Consider the following 15176-nt stretch of genomic DNA (forward strand, 5'->3'; position numbering starts at 1 on the left):
ATATAAAGTATATGTAGTTGGTGTGGGTGTGGGTGAGGGTGTGTGTGTGTGTGTGTGTGTGTGTGTGTGTGTGTGTGTGTGTGTGTGTTTGTGTGGTTGGTGTGTGTGTGGTGTGCGATTTGGGACTTTGAACTCTTTGCTTTGGCGAACTTACTGTTTGTTCTGCTGCCTGTGTTTCAGCCAACTTTATTGATACCTGAGGTTTTGTTTAAGATGCATTTTTTGGTGCGCTTTCAGTGTGTAAATGCAATAAAAAACGCATATGCGTTTTTTAACCTGTGGATTTTCTGCATCTAATGTAAGTTTATAGGAAAACTGCTCACTGAAAACTCAGCATACCCACAAGAAAAACTGACATGCTGCGGATTTGAACCAAAGGACAGCTTACGAAAAAAAAAAAAAAATTGCACAGTGGGCATGAGATTTCTATAAATGCCTTCCATTTTGCTTGTACTGTAAAATTGATGCATTTTTTTTTATAAAACAGAAAAAATGCCATTTCATTTCAGAAACACGAGTAACACTGATCTTGGGCATGTACCCTAGCTTCGGACTGTCCGTTAGTCCAAAGATACGTCACCAGCTCCCAATGCATCTCTGTGAAAACCAGAACGAGGCTCTCAGAATTGTATTGAGTTGTGCCATCTGGCGAGCTCCATGAAACACTGAAGCTGATAACAAGAAACAATTTGTCGGAGACTGAAAGGAGCAGTGGTGAAGACAGATGAGTATAATACAGGGGTCAGGGGACTTAAAGGCAACCAATCAGCAGGATTTTCCTATATAACCTAAAGCCAGTGCTATACTGGCACTATCAGGCTGATTCTATACATGCCTGTAGTGGTCAGCTCGGAGGTTTACTTTTTTTTTTATTTCTTAACCTAAAGTTTATCAAATCACCAGCTTGTTGAGTGACAGCAGCTGAGGATCAGATAATAGCGGCGGGGCCTCAGCCAACAGAAAAATGGTGCTTCCTGGTATCAGCTTTGTTGGATGAGGCTCCGCCCATTCTGGTCACATTGGTATGACCTCACAGGTCTTGCTAGAGAAAATTTAATAGAATTAGAATAAGTATTATACAATCTAACAGGGGGAGGGGATAACTATGAATACCCCCCAGCTATTATCTGATCCTCAGCTGCTGTCACTCAAGAAGCTGATAATTTTATAAACTTTATTTTCTTGGATTTCAAAACCTATACATTCAAGCTGACCACTACAGGTATGTATAGACTCAGCCTGATAGTGCCAGTATAGCACTGGCTTTAGGTTATTTATGAAAATCCTGGTGATTGGTTCCTTTTAAATTTACAGCACCACTCTAGCAGTGCAATAAAAAAAAACAAAAATAAAAAAAACTAAACAAAAAACCCTCGAGTGATATTTTAGATTTTATTACAGCAACTGGGAGGCAGCAAAAAAATGGTGTTAATATACAACTTATTCAGGTGTTTTAAAAAAAGCACAAGTAGAATGATCATATATTTCCCCACCAGACGGAAATCTGGCTTTGCATACACCTGAGATAAGCTTTAAGAAGTTGAAAAACACACAAGCCTTTATAAAGATACGGGGGGAGCAGGGTAGGTAATGTAGCCTGCAGCCTTCAGATACGATGACAGGTCCCAGCTATTGCATCACTGCCAACTTTGCTGCACCCATTTTGCAGCAGCCACTCCCTGGGGCCAATAAAACAAAGCTGCTGCCACACTGGCATTATCATAAACCTCACTTGTGAGGAGGATATACTTCTGGGGTTTTATTTTGCTCTTCTGTGACTGACAGTAAGCCATTTATGCACTGAAGTGAAATCTGAGTGTTTAATTATGCGATCTGGAGTCTGAAAGTCTGAAAGGAGAAGTAGTGGTGAGGTGCACAAACAGGATTAGTGGGTGTTACATGGGATCTACACCTCGCAGGATAGGTTTACACCGTGGTGGAATACATATCATCTCAGGCTACACCATCAAATCCATTGGAATTACAAAGCGTAATTAAAATCAGCAATACCCAAGCCCCTAATATAGCATCATTTACATAAAATAACTGGTCTTCTGCAGAAAACCCTGGCTATTGGAGAAGTAACCACCTTTAGATTATATCAACTGCTCGCACATACTTGTGTCTACATGTCAGGTTCTGTATGTAAATATGAAGACATAAGTGGAATGAATGAAGAATAAAGCAGAACAGGCAGGACCAGGCATCCGAGGCCATTCTGCAATGGTGGAGAGCAAACAGTGCAATGGTCAGGACAGAGTGCTACCAGCAGACAATACATAATATAGAATTCAATGAATAAACAATAGTCTGTGAAGCAAACAACATGATGATTTGCAAATCACGGTTTCCATTTTCAGTTATGACAAAAAGCCAAAAACAAATTTATTTCACACTATTTGACCGACAGTAGTTTCAGCTGACACTGCCATACCCAGGAGAGCTCGCTTTGCAGGGGTGATCCTGTGTTCGTGGAGAAAGCTGGAACTGAAATGTTAGCCGGCGAATTCTCTCTCCAGACCATCAGTCGGCCGACTCTTCTATGCACATTAGGCAGTCAGCCAAACCCCCCAATATCGGCGGGTTTAGCCAACTTTCATCTAATACCCATGGGGGCCTTAAAAGAGTCCTTGCCAGACTTTCCTGCTGTCAACTTAATCTTAGAGAACTGAGTCGACCATTAGGGTTTTCGATAGGGGAGTACCCTGGCGCCGGGACTACGGATACTTTACTCTCGATGGCGTTATCACAGGTGGTCGGTCCCGGCTTCGTGCCCTGGGCGCTCACTCTGTGGCTGTGGAATGGGGTACAGGGATGATTTTGGGGATATACGCTACGCCACCTGTAGTGTCTGGTAATCGGGATACACCAGCGCTGCCCGTGGCCGACCTCTGAGGCGATGGTGACGGCAGCTTAAGATCTCTCAGCTCCCCACAGATGGAGCTATTTTACCTCAGGGCGGCGGGTCGCTGACCAGGAGGGAAGCGACCGAGCGTTGATGGCTGCCTTCTTCTCGGACGTCGCAGGGTCCTGTCGAATGGCGGAGAGATGACACACCGAGTTCACATCAGCTTAAACAAGTCCTTTTTACTAGCATCTGGTTTGTTTTGCACAGTACACAGCAGAACAGTTCGGTTACCAGAAGGCCAATGGTCACAAATTTCGGAGGAGATTTAATGACAGTTTTTTTCTCTGAAGTAACCTTTCTTTGTCTCTTTCTCGGTCCCTGCTCTGAGGGCTCTGTGACTCCCTCTTTAACCGACTCGTTAGTCTCGTCACTGGTTTTCCCAGGGGTCTGATGCTGCACGATTTCTTTATCTATCCCGCAACAGCGTCGTGAACTCGGCTTGGGGTTAGTAGTCAGACTCTTGATGGGTACCGGGACTCCTCTTATTTAGGATCCCAGGTTAACGGTCAATGGTTTTGGGGATAAACCTGACAAACCTCTTTGGTCCCGTTATACCGGTGTCGACCTGAACTCTTCAGCCGGCTCTCGCCAGACCTAAAGCGTCCCCTTTCCGTCTGGGTTACCCCTTTTCCAGTGCCTTTCTTTTCTTTTGGGGTACTCAGGATGTCGGGCCTATGTTATTTCTAGCCCTTCTTTCAGTCATCAATTTACTCTCATCTCTTCTTGTCACTCCTTACTGACTGACTGTTAACTCCCTAACGGTCACCCAGTCGTCCTGGCAACCACGTCGTGTCTCACTCTCAGCTAGGCTCCACCCCCCTATGGACCTACTATATAAACAGTCCCAGGAATATGAAGGTAGGGGCTGCTGAGTCAGTGTTACTCAATCTAATATAAGACTCTGCATTTCCTCTCTCTTTCACCTGTGACCAAAGGGCACTGCACCTTGATGTTAAGGTGCTGTATTCCCCTGTAGCGCCTAACCACAGGGGCGCTACATAACAAAAGGATCAGCCATCTGAAATCAGACATACTGGATCCTTATCGCCATCAAAATCATATCGGGGGCCACCAAACACAGTCTGTTGATACCAGCTTTAAGTATGGCCATATCTGTTGCCCCCCTGGTTCCTCAGAAACAAATCTAAGAAAAGGCAGTACGTTGATGCCATAAACATACATGACTAGTACACCCTCTGTCATTGTAATCCACAACTCTCAACATACAGTTCAAGCACATTCGGTTTTGGTCAGTGAATCTATAAAAGGTATTTTTAGTCTAACAGAAATATATGCAAATATCTAATTGTAAAGAATGGTTTTCAGATCTGAAGATATCAGCTTGTGTCCTGACTGGTCAACTTTAGATTATTTTTTTTCTGCATGAGAGAACCCTTCGTGTTGGCACTCAGTCGTTGATTCATTCATCATTGAGTGGGCAAGCGAAGTTGGATCAGTAGCCAAGCCAGTGCTCTTCTCTGTCACGGCCAAGGGCAAAAACTGAGGGGTGCTGGCTTAGCCAGTGAAATGTGTGAGCCAGCCCCCATCATACATGTCACAGAGAGCATCCGATGTTGGAGGGTCATCAATGTCGAACACAGGCCAGAGGTGGAGCTGCTGGGACTATGTAAATACATCAGATTGGGTCACCCTTTTCATTTAAAAGTAGATTTATAAGATAAAAATATATATTATCTTGAACATGCCAAAGAAATATTTAGTTTTAGTGGTCATCCCCTCAAACACTTTCTAAAATTAAAAATGTTTAGTAGATGTTATATGTGAGGTACCATTTACACCTGAATTACTGTACAGTGGAAAAAGCTACACAAGTACTTGGTGAATAATTAGTTAAATGTGGCAGCAGATAAGTGTCCAACATTCAACAAATCATTTTACACTGGGGAAGATGCCATCATTATGAATTACACAGTGCTGACATGTCCTCCAGCTGTGTACAGAGGATGTAGTCATCCACATCAGTCCCTGCTTGCCCTCATAAAGATTACAATCTAATATGTAGTAACGGTGGGAGGACACCAAACCACAGGAAGACACCTGAATCACTACACAAGCTGCATTTAGATTACGTCCCGGTGCTGACCCTGGTCACTGTGCTGCAGAGTACTCACTGTGACACATGGACTGGGCTCGGGTTTCCTCACCTGAGGTAGACAGCTTCATAGGCATGTACGAGACGGTCGTGTCCAGCTCAGGAGACAGATGGCTGGTCCATACATTATGGTTTGTACTATACAATCTGTCTGACCCTAAATACATCACAAGTGTTGCTATGTGGATAATTTAGTATGCCTAAAAATTATTAAAAGGGAACCTGTCAGGTGCAACATGCACCCAGAACCACCAGCAGTTCTGGGTGCATATTGCTAATCCTTGCCTATCAGTCCCAGCAACTAGTAGCATACATAGAGATATTTAGAGAAAGTATTTCTCAAGATCCTTCATTATATGCTAATGAGGCCAGCAACTAGTTGTAAGAGCGTTAGTTCCCTGGGATAGTCGGTCCCCTTAGCATGTAAGGCCCTGTGGGCATGCTAATGAATGCGCAGAGTCACACTCCCCCTGCTACCATTACACTGACCCTGGATTTCGGCTCAGTGCGCATGATCTCCGGACTTCAGGTCGTACGTACTATGAAGTCTGGTGTAAGCTTACCGGCTTCAAACTGGTATAATGTGCATGACCGGAAGTGCCGGGGACTTCCAATCAGGCACAATGACCCTAAGCCCAGCGTTCTGAGGTGCTGCAATGAACACAGGTATGCGCGTCACTGCCGATGAAGCCACTGGGCAGTGAGCACTGAACAGCATGTTAGCATGCCACTGTTAAGAGGGTAGAATCAGTGCAGAAACTAACACCCTTGCGACTAGTCCCTGCACTCATTAGCATATCATAGAGGATCTGTAGAAATACTTTTTCTTAAGATCTCTTTAGTCTTTATCTATGCTTCTAGATACAGGGACGGTTAGTCAGGGATTAGCAATATGCACCCAGAACTGCTTGTAGCTCTGGGAGCATATTGGACCTGACAGGTTCCCTTTAAGTAAATCTCCAAATCAAAAGGAAAATATTTAAAGGTGTAGGTGCACATGGTATCTTTTTGAAGGCAGTGTACCCAGAAAGTTTTTAACCTCTTCACGACACATGACGTACTGGGTACGTCATGGATTGTGTCAGGTTAATGCCTGCCTGCTGCCGCCGGCAGCGCTCGCTGCACATATCAGCTGATTTGAACAGTTAACATGTGCAATTATCAAGCACGAGTGGATTCGCTACCCACTCGTGCCCGTTAACCCCTTAAAGTGCGCTGTGAAAATGTCACAGCTCGATATAAACAGCTCGATGTAACAGGGCGATGCGGTAAGCACTTACCCACCCCCATCAGTAGTCACGTCATGTGATGACCCCTGTAGCTATCATGAGTCACTTCCTCTTACACCAGGCAGACTGCTGTTTGTAATAGGTGAGCTGCTTTTCTGCAGATGTCAGCTGTGTAGCTATGATCTGGAGAAATGAAAGAGCGATCAGGCTGCTGATCATTAAGTCCCCTAGGGGGGCTAGTTAAATAACAAAAAAAAGTTACTTTTTATATTTTTAAAAACCTTAAAGTTTTAATCAACCCCCCATTGAAAAAAAAAAAATATACACACATTTGGTATCGCCGCGTTCAGAAACACCCAATCAAAATATAAAATCACTTAATCTAATCGGTAAATGTGAGATGAGTATTAGTGTGATCTTTGGGAATAAGAATGAACAAATCAATAGCAGATCAAACATTTTTTTTTTCTTTACACAATCCCTCTCACAAATTTCTAAATGCCGCTATCACTATTGATTGCGACATCTAGAAGATAGCACAGGGACAACATCATCAGGACCTGATCCAATCAGTTTCTGATTATGTCGCCGGTCAGAACTAGTGTTCTGCACTAGAATCCTGAAGCTTGCAGGACTCTGGGGGTCCCAATTCCAGTCTCACCGCCGACCGTAAACAAAAATCAGCGCTACACAAAGCTTAACAAGTGCAGTCAATTATTTACCATCGGCAGTCGGGAACAGGTTAAACAAAAATTAATTTTCTGATGATATCTTCCCTATAAAGCCTGTACAACAATGGTTTGCAGAACATTACCTAAAGTAACTCATGTGTATTCACTAGCCTAGTATGTTTCATTTTGTACCCACACAATACTGTGACCTTTCATGACCTTTTGTGCAACTGTAGCATTGAATGTTTTACTTAGAAAAGCGGCAGCATTTCAGATACAACATACTATGAAAAGCCGGCAGACACCGCAAGGGTGAGTAATCTAAGGCTAGGTCCACATTTCCGTTGTTTTGCATCAGTCACATGCGTTGCTTGACGCTTGTGACTGATGCGTTGTACAACGGGTGACAAGAATTGGAATTCATGGTCATTAGAAAGCGGATTCCGATATAAAACACGAGAGAGAGAGAACGATCAGCTGATCGATCTGAAAAGGCAGCAGCCAGGTGATCAGCTGATCGATCTGAAAAGCCGGCAGCCAGGTGATCAGCTGATCGCTCACAGAAGGCGGCAGCCAGGTGATCAGCTGATCGCTCACAGAAGGCGGCAGCCAGGTGATCAGCTGATCGCTCACAGAAGGCGGCTGCCGGGTGATCAGCTGATCGCTCACAGAAGGCGGCTGCCGGGTGATCAGCTGATCGTTCGGCCGCTGAAAGAGAGCATGCGCAGCGAAATCAAAAGGATTCCGCTGCTCAAAAAACGTTACATGCTGCGTTCCTGCAGCCCGAAGGTCAGTCGATCCACGACTGATCAGTCGGGCGGCGGATGCAACACAAGGGCATCAGTTACAATACGCCGCTCATATAAGTCTATGGGAAACAACGGAATCCGCCAAACAGATTGCGTTGTTTTATCAGAGCGGCGGATTGTGACTGATCATAAACAACGGAAATGTGAACCTAGCCTAAGACACTGGTCCATAGGGCTACGCAACCTATGACCGAAATATTATAAACAAGTAGTGAGCCCTGTTTAGAGGAGTAAACTGGCCTTTTTAACTCGCCATCCAAGTCACACAGGCACCAGATGGCCTTTTAAAGTACCATATTTTTCGCTTTATAAGACGCACCGGATTATAAGACGCACCCCAAATTTAGACAAAGGTAAAAAAAATAAAAATGGGGTCCGTCTTATACTCCGGTGTTCTCTTACCGGAGGGGGGCAGCAGTGGTGGTAAAGCGAGGTCACAGGAGGCAGAGGTTGCGCTGGCAGACGCGGCGGGGTCCGTGGTGGCAGGTGCGGTGGAGTCCGTGTCGTGCAGCAGGCCGGTGAAGTGAGTGTCCCAGTGTCTGCGGTCCCGATTCATATGATGGCGCCTGGAGCGGCGCATGCGCAGATGGAGCTCTCATCCAAGGGCTCCATCTGCGCATGCACCCGCTCCCGGCGCCATCATTTGAAACTGGGACAGCGGACAAACCGGGTAACCTGCTGCACAGCCGACCGCACGCACAGAGTGGCAGCCAGCAGGCCGCCCGCCCACCCACCCTGCGTGCAAGCGGCCGGGTACCTGTGCCTGTGTGCGGGCGGCAGCCGGGTGCCTGTGTGCAGGCGGCAGCCATGGAGCCTGTCGGCTGGCTCCCGCACGTAGGCACCCGACTGCCGCCCGTACGCAGCCACAGGTACCCGGCCGCTTGCACGCAGCCACAGGCACCCGTCCACCCGATCGCCACACAGACAGGACCCCCAGGTAAAGCTATATTCGGATTTTAAGGCGCACCCCAAATTTTTGGGAGGAAAAGGGCGTCTTATAATCCGAAAATACGGTATATTTTGTCTAAAATGCCACAATGTTTCAGAAGAAGAAACTGCTATAATAAAAAGGAGCAACAGTCGGATTCATGCTTCCTGGGGTTTGGACAGGATGAACCACGTGAAAAATTTCCCACACATGGGGAATCTGCTGTGTATTTCTCAATTCAAGCACAGAAAATCCGCAGTGTATTACAGTAGCAAAAAAGGACATGAAATTTTAGTACTGTATTTTCCGGTGTATAAGACTGGGTGTATAAGACGACCCCCAATTTAGAGAGAAAAAAAAAAGGTATAAGAAAAAAAGAAAAAAGGGGTCCATCTTATACTCCACAGTTGTTTTACCATTGGTGGTGGGCAGCGGTGAGGACGCGGGAGTCACAGGAGGCAGAGATGGTGCTGGTGCGGTCTGTGCCTGGCAGCGGTGGTGGAGCTGGGTCACAGGATGCAGCGGTGGTGCTGGTGGGGTCTGTGCCTGGCAGCGGTGGTGGAGCTGGGTCACAGGATGCAGGGGTGGTGCTGGTGGGGTCTGTGCCAGGCAGCGGTGGTGGAGCTGGGTCACAGGAGAGGCAGGGATGGTGCTGGTGCGGTCTGTGCCTGGCAGCGGTGGGTCAGTGCCTGGCAGCGGTGGTGGAGCTGGGTCACAGAAGGCAGGGGTGGTGCTGGTGGGGTCTGTGCCAGGCAGCGGTGGTGGAGCTGGGTCACAGGAGGCAAGGATGGTGCTGGTGCGGTCTGTGCCAGGCAGCGGTGGTGGAGCTGGGTCACAGGAGAGGCAGGCACGGTGCTGGTGGGTCTGTGCTGGCAGCGGATGCTGCGCTGGCTGTGTGCAGCAGGCCGATGCGGCAGGTGTGCCAGAAGCTCTATCGGTGGTCCGGGCTTCAAAGAAATGGCACCAAGAGTGTTGCGTGCGCAGATAGAGCTCTTAGCACGCGCTGACTCCGGGCGCCATGATTTGAAGTCAGAACATCTGGGACACCCACCGCAGCTTCTGCTGCCAGCACAGCCAGCCGCTCGCCCACACGAAGAGACAGCCAGCACAGAGAGCCGCCCACACAGAGGCAGTCGGCTGCCCGCACAGACAGCTACCAGCCACTTCTAATCCAAGAAACACGGTACCTAATTATATGCCCTGTAAGACGACCCCCGGCGTAAAAGACCACCCCCGACTTTTGAGAAGATTTTCATGGGTTAAAAAGTTGCCTTATATGCCGGAAAATACAGTACATTTTATCCATAAGCAGTGAAGATATGCAGCGGAACATGACCTGCAATTTTAAATAAGTTGACCACTACTAGGACAACCCCTGCTGATTTCACGTTTCCCCCAGGAAAGATGATAAAAGCCTATACTTGCCTCCCATAATTGAGCCCTTCCTGTGATGTCACGCGAGCCCCACGTTCAATCAGCGCCGGCTTCTGTCTCACAGTCTTCGGACCAAACAGATAATGAACGGCAGCCACAGCACAGACTTCCTGTTGATTAAGTCATTTGGTCCAAAGGCGGGGAGACAGAAGCCAGCACTGACTGGACATGAGACTTGCATGATGTCACAATGTCACGTGAGCCCCCTGCACCACCGGAAAGGCGCCGGTACAAGAGGTGAGAATAGGCTTTAATATTTTACGTGGGGGAAACGTGGAATCAGATGAGGATGTCCCATTAGTGGACAACCCCTTTAATAATGAAGCTTGTCAAATTATGCTGCAAATTGTTTTACACATTGCAATAAATAAGGTGAAATTTGTTGTGTCTGCATCAAAATACATGAAAAACACACGGGTATCACATGCAGACTTTAATGCAGATTTGTCATAATCTGCAGAGGACAATATGGATATTTGATCCTGCTCTACAGATCAAGCAATATAATTTACTATTTTTTTCTCTTTCACGTCAGGCGCTTTATCTTAAGACAAATTAAACCCAAGATGGTATATATTTTCTACCATAATAGCCCTCAATATTTTTACATTCACCACAACTTAGGGGTGCTTCACACACAGCGAGATCGCTACTGAGATCGCTGCTGAGTCACGTTTTTTGTGACCTCATTAGCGATCTCGCTGTGTGTGACACTGAGCAGCGATCTGGCCCCTGCTGTGAGATCGCTGCTTGTTACACACAGCCCTGGTTCGTTTTTTTATTGTTGCTCTCCCGCTGATAAGCACACATCGCTGTGTGTGACAGCGAGAGAGCAACAATCCTGAATGTGCAGGGAGCAGGAGCCGGCGTCTGACAGCCTGCGGTAAGCTGTAACCAAGGTAAACACCGGGTAACCAAGGTGGTTACCCGATATTTACCTTCGTTACCAGCCTCCGCAGCTTTCATGCTGCCAGTGCCGGCTCCTGCTCCCTGCACACACAGCTAAGCGGTGTGAGCTGGTAACTAAGGTAAACATCGGGTAACCATACCCGATGTTTACCTTAGTTACCAGTGTCCGCAGCTTCCAGACGCCGGCTCCGTGTAAGCGCAGCGTCGCTTGCATGTCGCTGCTGGCTGGGGGCTGGTCACTGGTGAGATCTGCCTGTTTGACAGCTCACCAGCGACCATGTAGCGATGCAGCAGCGATCCTGACCAGGTCAGATCGCTGGTCGGATCGCTGCTGCATCGCTAAAGTGTGAAGGTACCCTTAGACAGAGGCAGTCATCACAACAGTTAAAGGGAACCTATCAAGTCCCCAAATACTATTGACCTGCTGATTTGATGCTAATCTGCACGTTAATAGCATTCTAACAGCTGCACGACCGCCACACAAAAAGCCCCAGTTAAAAGGTCATTATTTGGCGGAAGCTCTGGCTTTCAGTCGTGTAGGCGTGCAGACACAGTTTCAGTCATCGCTCACAGCGGCTGTAAACACGAGCCGCCACTGACTGACAGCCAGCTCTGCAGTATAGACCAATAACTAGGCAAGCAAAAGCTTTCTTCCTACCAGTAATATCATCACTCTTGCTTCTGAAACAATGTAGCTTTATAATACCAAGTTAACATACTCCAATCCAAATACTTTCTATTTCTCAATAATCTATTACAATCATACAAATAAATACCATGTTAAAGTTGTGCTCTCCAGTTTCGTCAAAGTCTCCATTGCTGGTAACAGAGATTTCGGCTGCTGCACTTCTTGGTGAATCATACGCCATTGTGAGCTCCTAGAAAAAGATAAAATGAATATTAAAGTTCAGTGTAAAATCAGCCCCCGTACCAGCATCTGAGCAGTGTATTGCTGCAGCTACAGTAGATACCAGAAGTTCCAATGCATCAACTAGGGCTACTAAAATTAACCCTATTTAAAAGGTATATTCTTACGGTATTAAGTAGGTATGGTTAGACAGCATGAAAATAAGCAAGTTTGCACACGACTTGCTTTTTCTATCTGCTGTCATTCTCCTGCTATGAGAACTTATATCTTACAGCTTGTTGCCAAAGAGAGTGACCAGCAGAGCCTAACTGTGTGTGTGTGTGGTAAATACATTCCACACTGAAGAGTTAACTCCTGACAGACCACCCACCTTTCTCCAGCCCACTGATTGCTATACAGCAGTAAGCTGCTCACCTCACTGTCAGCATTGGCATTTTCCACACCACTTCTAATCACTACTTACTTGTACAAAGTCACTGTCATATGTAAACAGAAAAATAGAGAGAATGGCGTACACTGCAGCTTGTAATCTTATGAGAGCAGTGTCCACTCCCCGTCTGTACCAGCCTGTCACTGTTAGTCTTTTCATAGTCATTTTTATATGTATTTTGCTCTCGTCACATGTACACCACTATGGAATCCACCATGGTACTTGTCCTCGTCACATGTACAGCACTGGAATCCACCATGGTACTTGTCCTCGTCACATGTACAGCACTGGAATCCACCATGGTACTTGTCCTCGTCACATGTACAGCACTGGAATCCACCATGGTACTTGTCCTCGTCACATGTACAGCACTGGAATCCACCATGGTACTTGTCCTCGTCACATGTACAGCACTGGAATCCACCATGGTACTTGTCCTCGTCACATGTACAGCACTGGAATCCACCATGGTACTTGTCCTCGTCACATGTACAGCACTGGAATCCACCATGGTACTTGTCCTCGTCACATGTACAGCACTGGAATCCACCATGGTACTTGTCCTCGTCACATGTACAGCACTGGAATCCACCATGGTACTTGTCCTCGTCACATGTACAGCACTGGAATCCACCATGGTACTTGTCCTCGTCACAGGCTGTATGCGAATGCTGAGGTTTTTTTTGTTGATTTCTTTTTGGTCAGCAAGGTCTGACATTTGACTTCCCAGCAAAGTCTATGAGAAGTCAGATTTGCTCTCATTGCAGTTTGCCAGCCGTTTGACAACATTTTGTGACAAAAAAGCAGCAGCATATTCATTCTTTTTCTCAACTTTTGTCACCCACTGAAATCAATGAGGGGTTGAAAAACCAATAGCAAAATGTCGCATGGTTGCATATTGTTTGCATATTCCATACATTTTACCAGCAGTTTTGTCAACATCAACGCAGCTCACAAACTTAGTTCCAGAATGACAAATACAATGATGGAGTGATTTTGGGGTGTCTGTGTCTTACTCTCTCTGTCTAACTCCAAACGCTAGATACTCACCGATCACCAGGGGGCTGTCACACTGCTCCCGCACTAGCTCTTTGTTCTTCACAAGCCGGTCGCTCATTTGGCTCATACATATTCATTGCTTCCCCCATTCACCAGTGTCTGTGATTGGTTGCAGTCAGACAGCTGTCATTCAGCATGGCGGCACTTCTGACTGCAACCAACCACAGCCGCCGTTGGGCAGGTTTATATTGTACAGTACTATATATCTATCTATCTATCTATATTAGATATATATATAAAAAAAAGTGTGCAGCCCCCCCAACCTTTTTTGTTACCCAGCCAAAATAAAGCCTCACAGCCTAAAAATAAGCCAGCAGCCACCTGGAATTACCGCATCCATTAGATGCGACAGTTCCAGGACCTTACTTGGATCTTCCCGATTACCCTGGTGCAGTAGCAATTGAGGTACTAAGGAGTTAATGGCAGCCCATAGCTGCCACCAAGTCCTAGATTAGTCATGGCTGGCATCTATGAGACACCCCCCCATCATTAATCTGTAAGTGAAAGTAAATAAACACAAACACCCCAAAAGAATATTTGAAAAAGCCACCCTCTTTCACCACTTTATTAACACTACAAACACCTTACAGGCCCGACGTAATCCACACAAGATCCCACGACACTTCCAGAACTACTACATCTGATGCTCACAGCAAGTGCCATAGAACAAGACTGCCCGCTGTGAGCTCCATGCAGCAACTGAAGTGAGTCGTTTTATCAGTGGTGCCGTCACTCAGGTTAGCCGCTGCCACATCTGGAGTCCTCACTCGAGTGACTGAAGTGAGCTGCGTGATCAGCAGTGCACTCACATGGGTGATTTCAGGTCACAGCTGGAGTCCTCCACCTCTGACCACAAATCAGGCAGCGACTGAAATGAGCCGCAGGTGGATGAATAACCGTGACGTCGCCGCTCATCACACGGCTCACTTCAGTCACAGACTGAACCTCACAGCGGTGAACCAGTGACGTCAATGCCGTGACACACGCGGTATTGCAGGTCTCGTAACTGTGACATCAGTGGTTCACCCGAGTTCATTCTGATCGCAACTCTGTCTGCACACACAGAGGGCAGTCATGTTCTATGGCGCTCGCTGTGACAGGACAGGGATATAGGACAAAACCAATCACTGATTCCGGGGAGACCAGCCAGAGAAAACACTGCCAGCAGCCAGCAAAGGCGCTCAACACAGTGGAATCCTAGGTACATTGCCTCCTGGGAAGTATGCAAATCAAAAGGGTCAGTGTTACCTCTGTTAGGGAGTCTCGACACGGAAAATAGCCAGATATCCCGCCGGGAAGGACCTAGCCAAGGAGTGGCTCTTTTTAAGAGAGAACCATAACCACCATATTAAGTGGCCCATTTAGTCAATATCCTTGGCCACACCTTGGCTAGGTCCTTCCAAGAGGGATATCTGGCTATATTCCGTGTCAAGACTCCTAACAGAGGCTCCACGGACCGGAGCAGAGCTGAATCACCGTGGAACCTTGTGTGGATTACGAAAGATTTGCAGGAATGTTTCGGGGGGGGGGGGGGTTAATAAAGTGGTGAAAGAGGGGGCTTTTTGTATTTTATGCTAAATAAAGCATTTTTATTGTGGGAGTTTACTTTTACTTACAGATTAATGATGGGGCGGGGTCTCAGACAACTGCCATCACTAATCTAGGACTTGGTGGTGCTATGGGCTGCTATTAACTCCTTATTACCCCGATTACCCCCACAAAAGGGCAATGGGAAGAGCTGGGTCCAGCGCAAGAATTGGCGCGTCTTATGGATGCGTCACTTCTGGGGTGGCTGTGGGCTGCTATTGTTAGAATGGA

At 46.8% G+C, this 15176-nt stretch overlaps 1 protein-coding gene across 5 annotated transcripts in view; it reads right to left on the reverse strand.

The window, feature by feature from the left end:
* ARFIP1 (ARF interacting protein 1) overlaps positions 1-15176 on the reverse strand; it is a 189705-nt gene that overhangs the window by 108542 nt on the left and 65987 nt on the right. For all 5 annotated transcript variants that reach the window (XM_075347794.1, XM_075347817.1, XM_075347811.1 and 2 more), the window contains one exon: positions 11778-11879. In XM_075347794.1, coding sequence (XP_075203909.1) covers positions 11778-11879 — 102 coding nt within the window. The remainder of the gene's footprint in view (positions 1-11777; positions 11880-15176) is intronic.

This window comes from Anomaloglossus baeobatrachus, chromosome 1 (assembly GCF_048569485.1).
Source record: "Anomaloglossus baeobatrachus isolate aAnoBae1 chromosome 1, aAnoBae1.hap1, whole genome shotgun sequence".
Lineage (NCBI taxonomy): Eukaryota > Metazoa > Chordata > Amphibia > Anura > Aromobatidae > Anomaloglossus > Anomaloglossus baeobatrachus.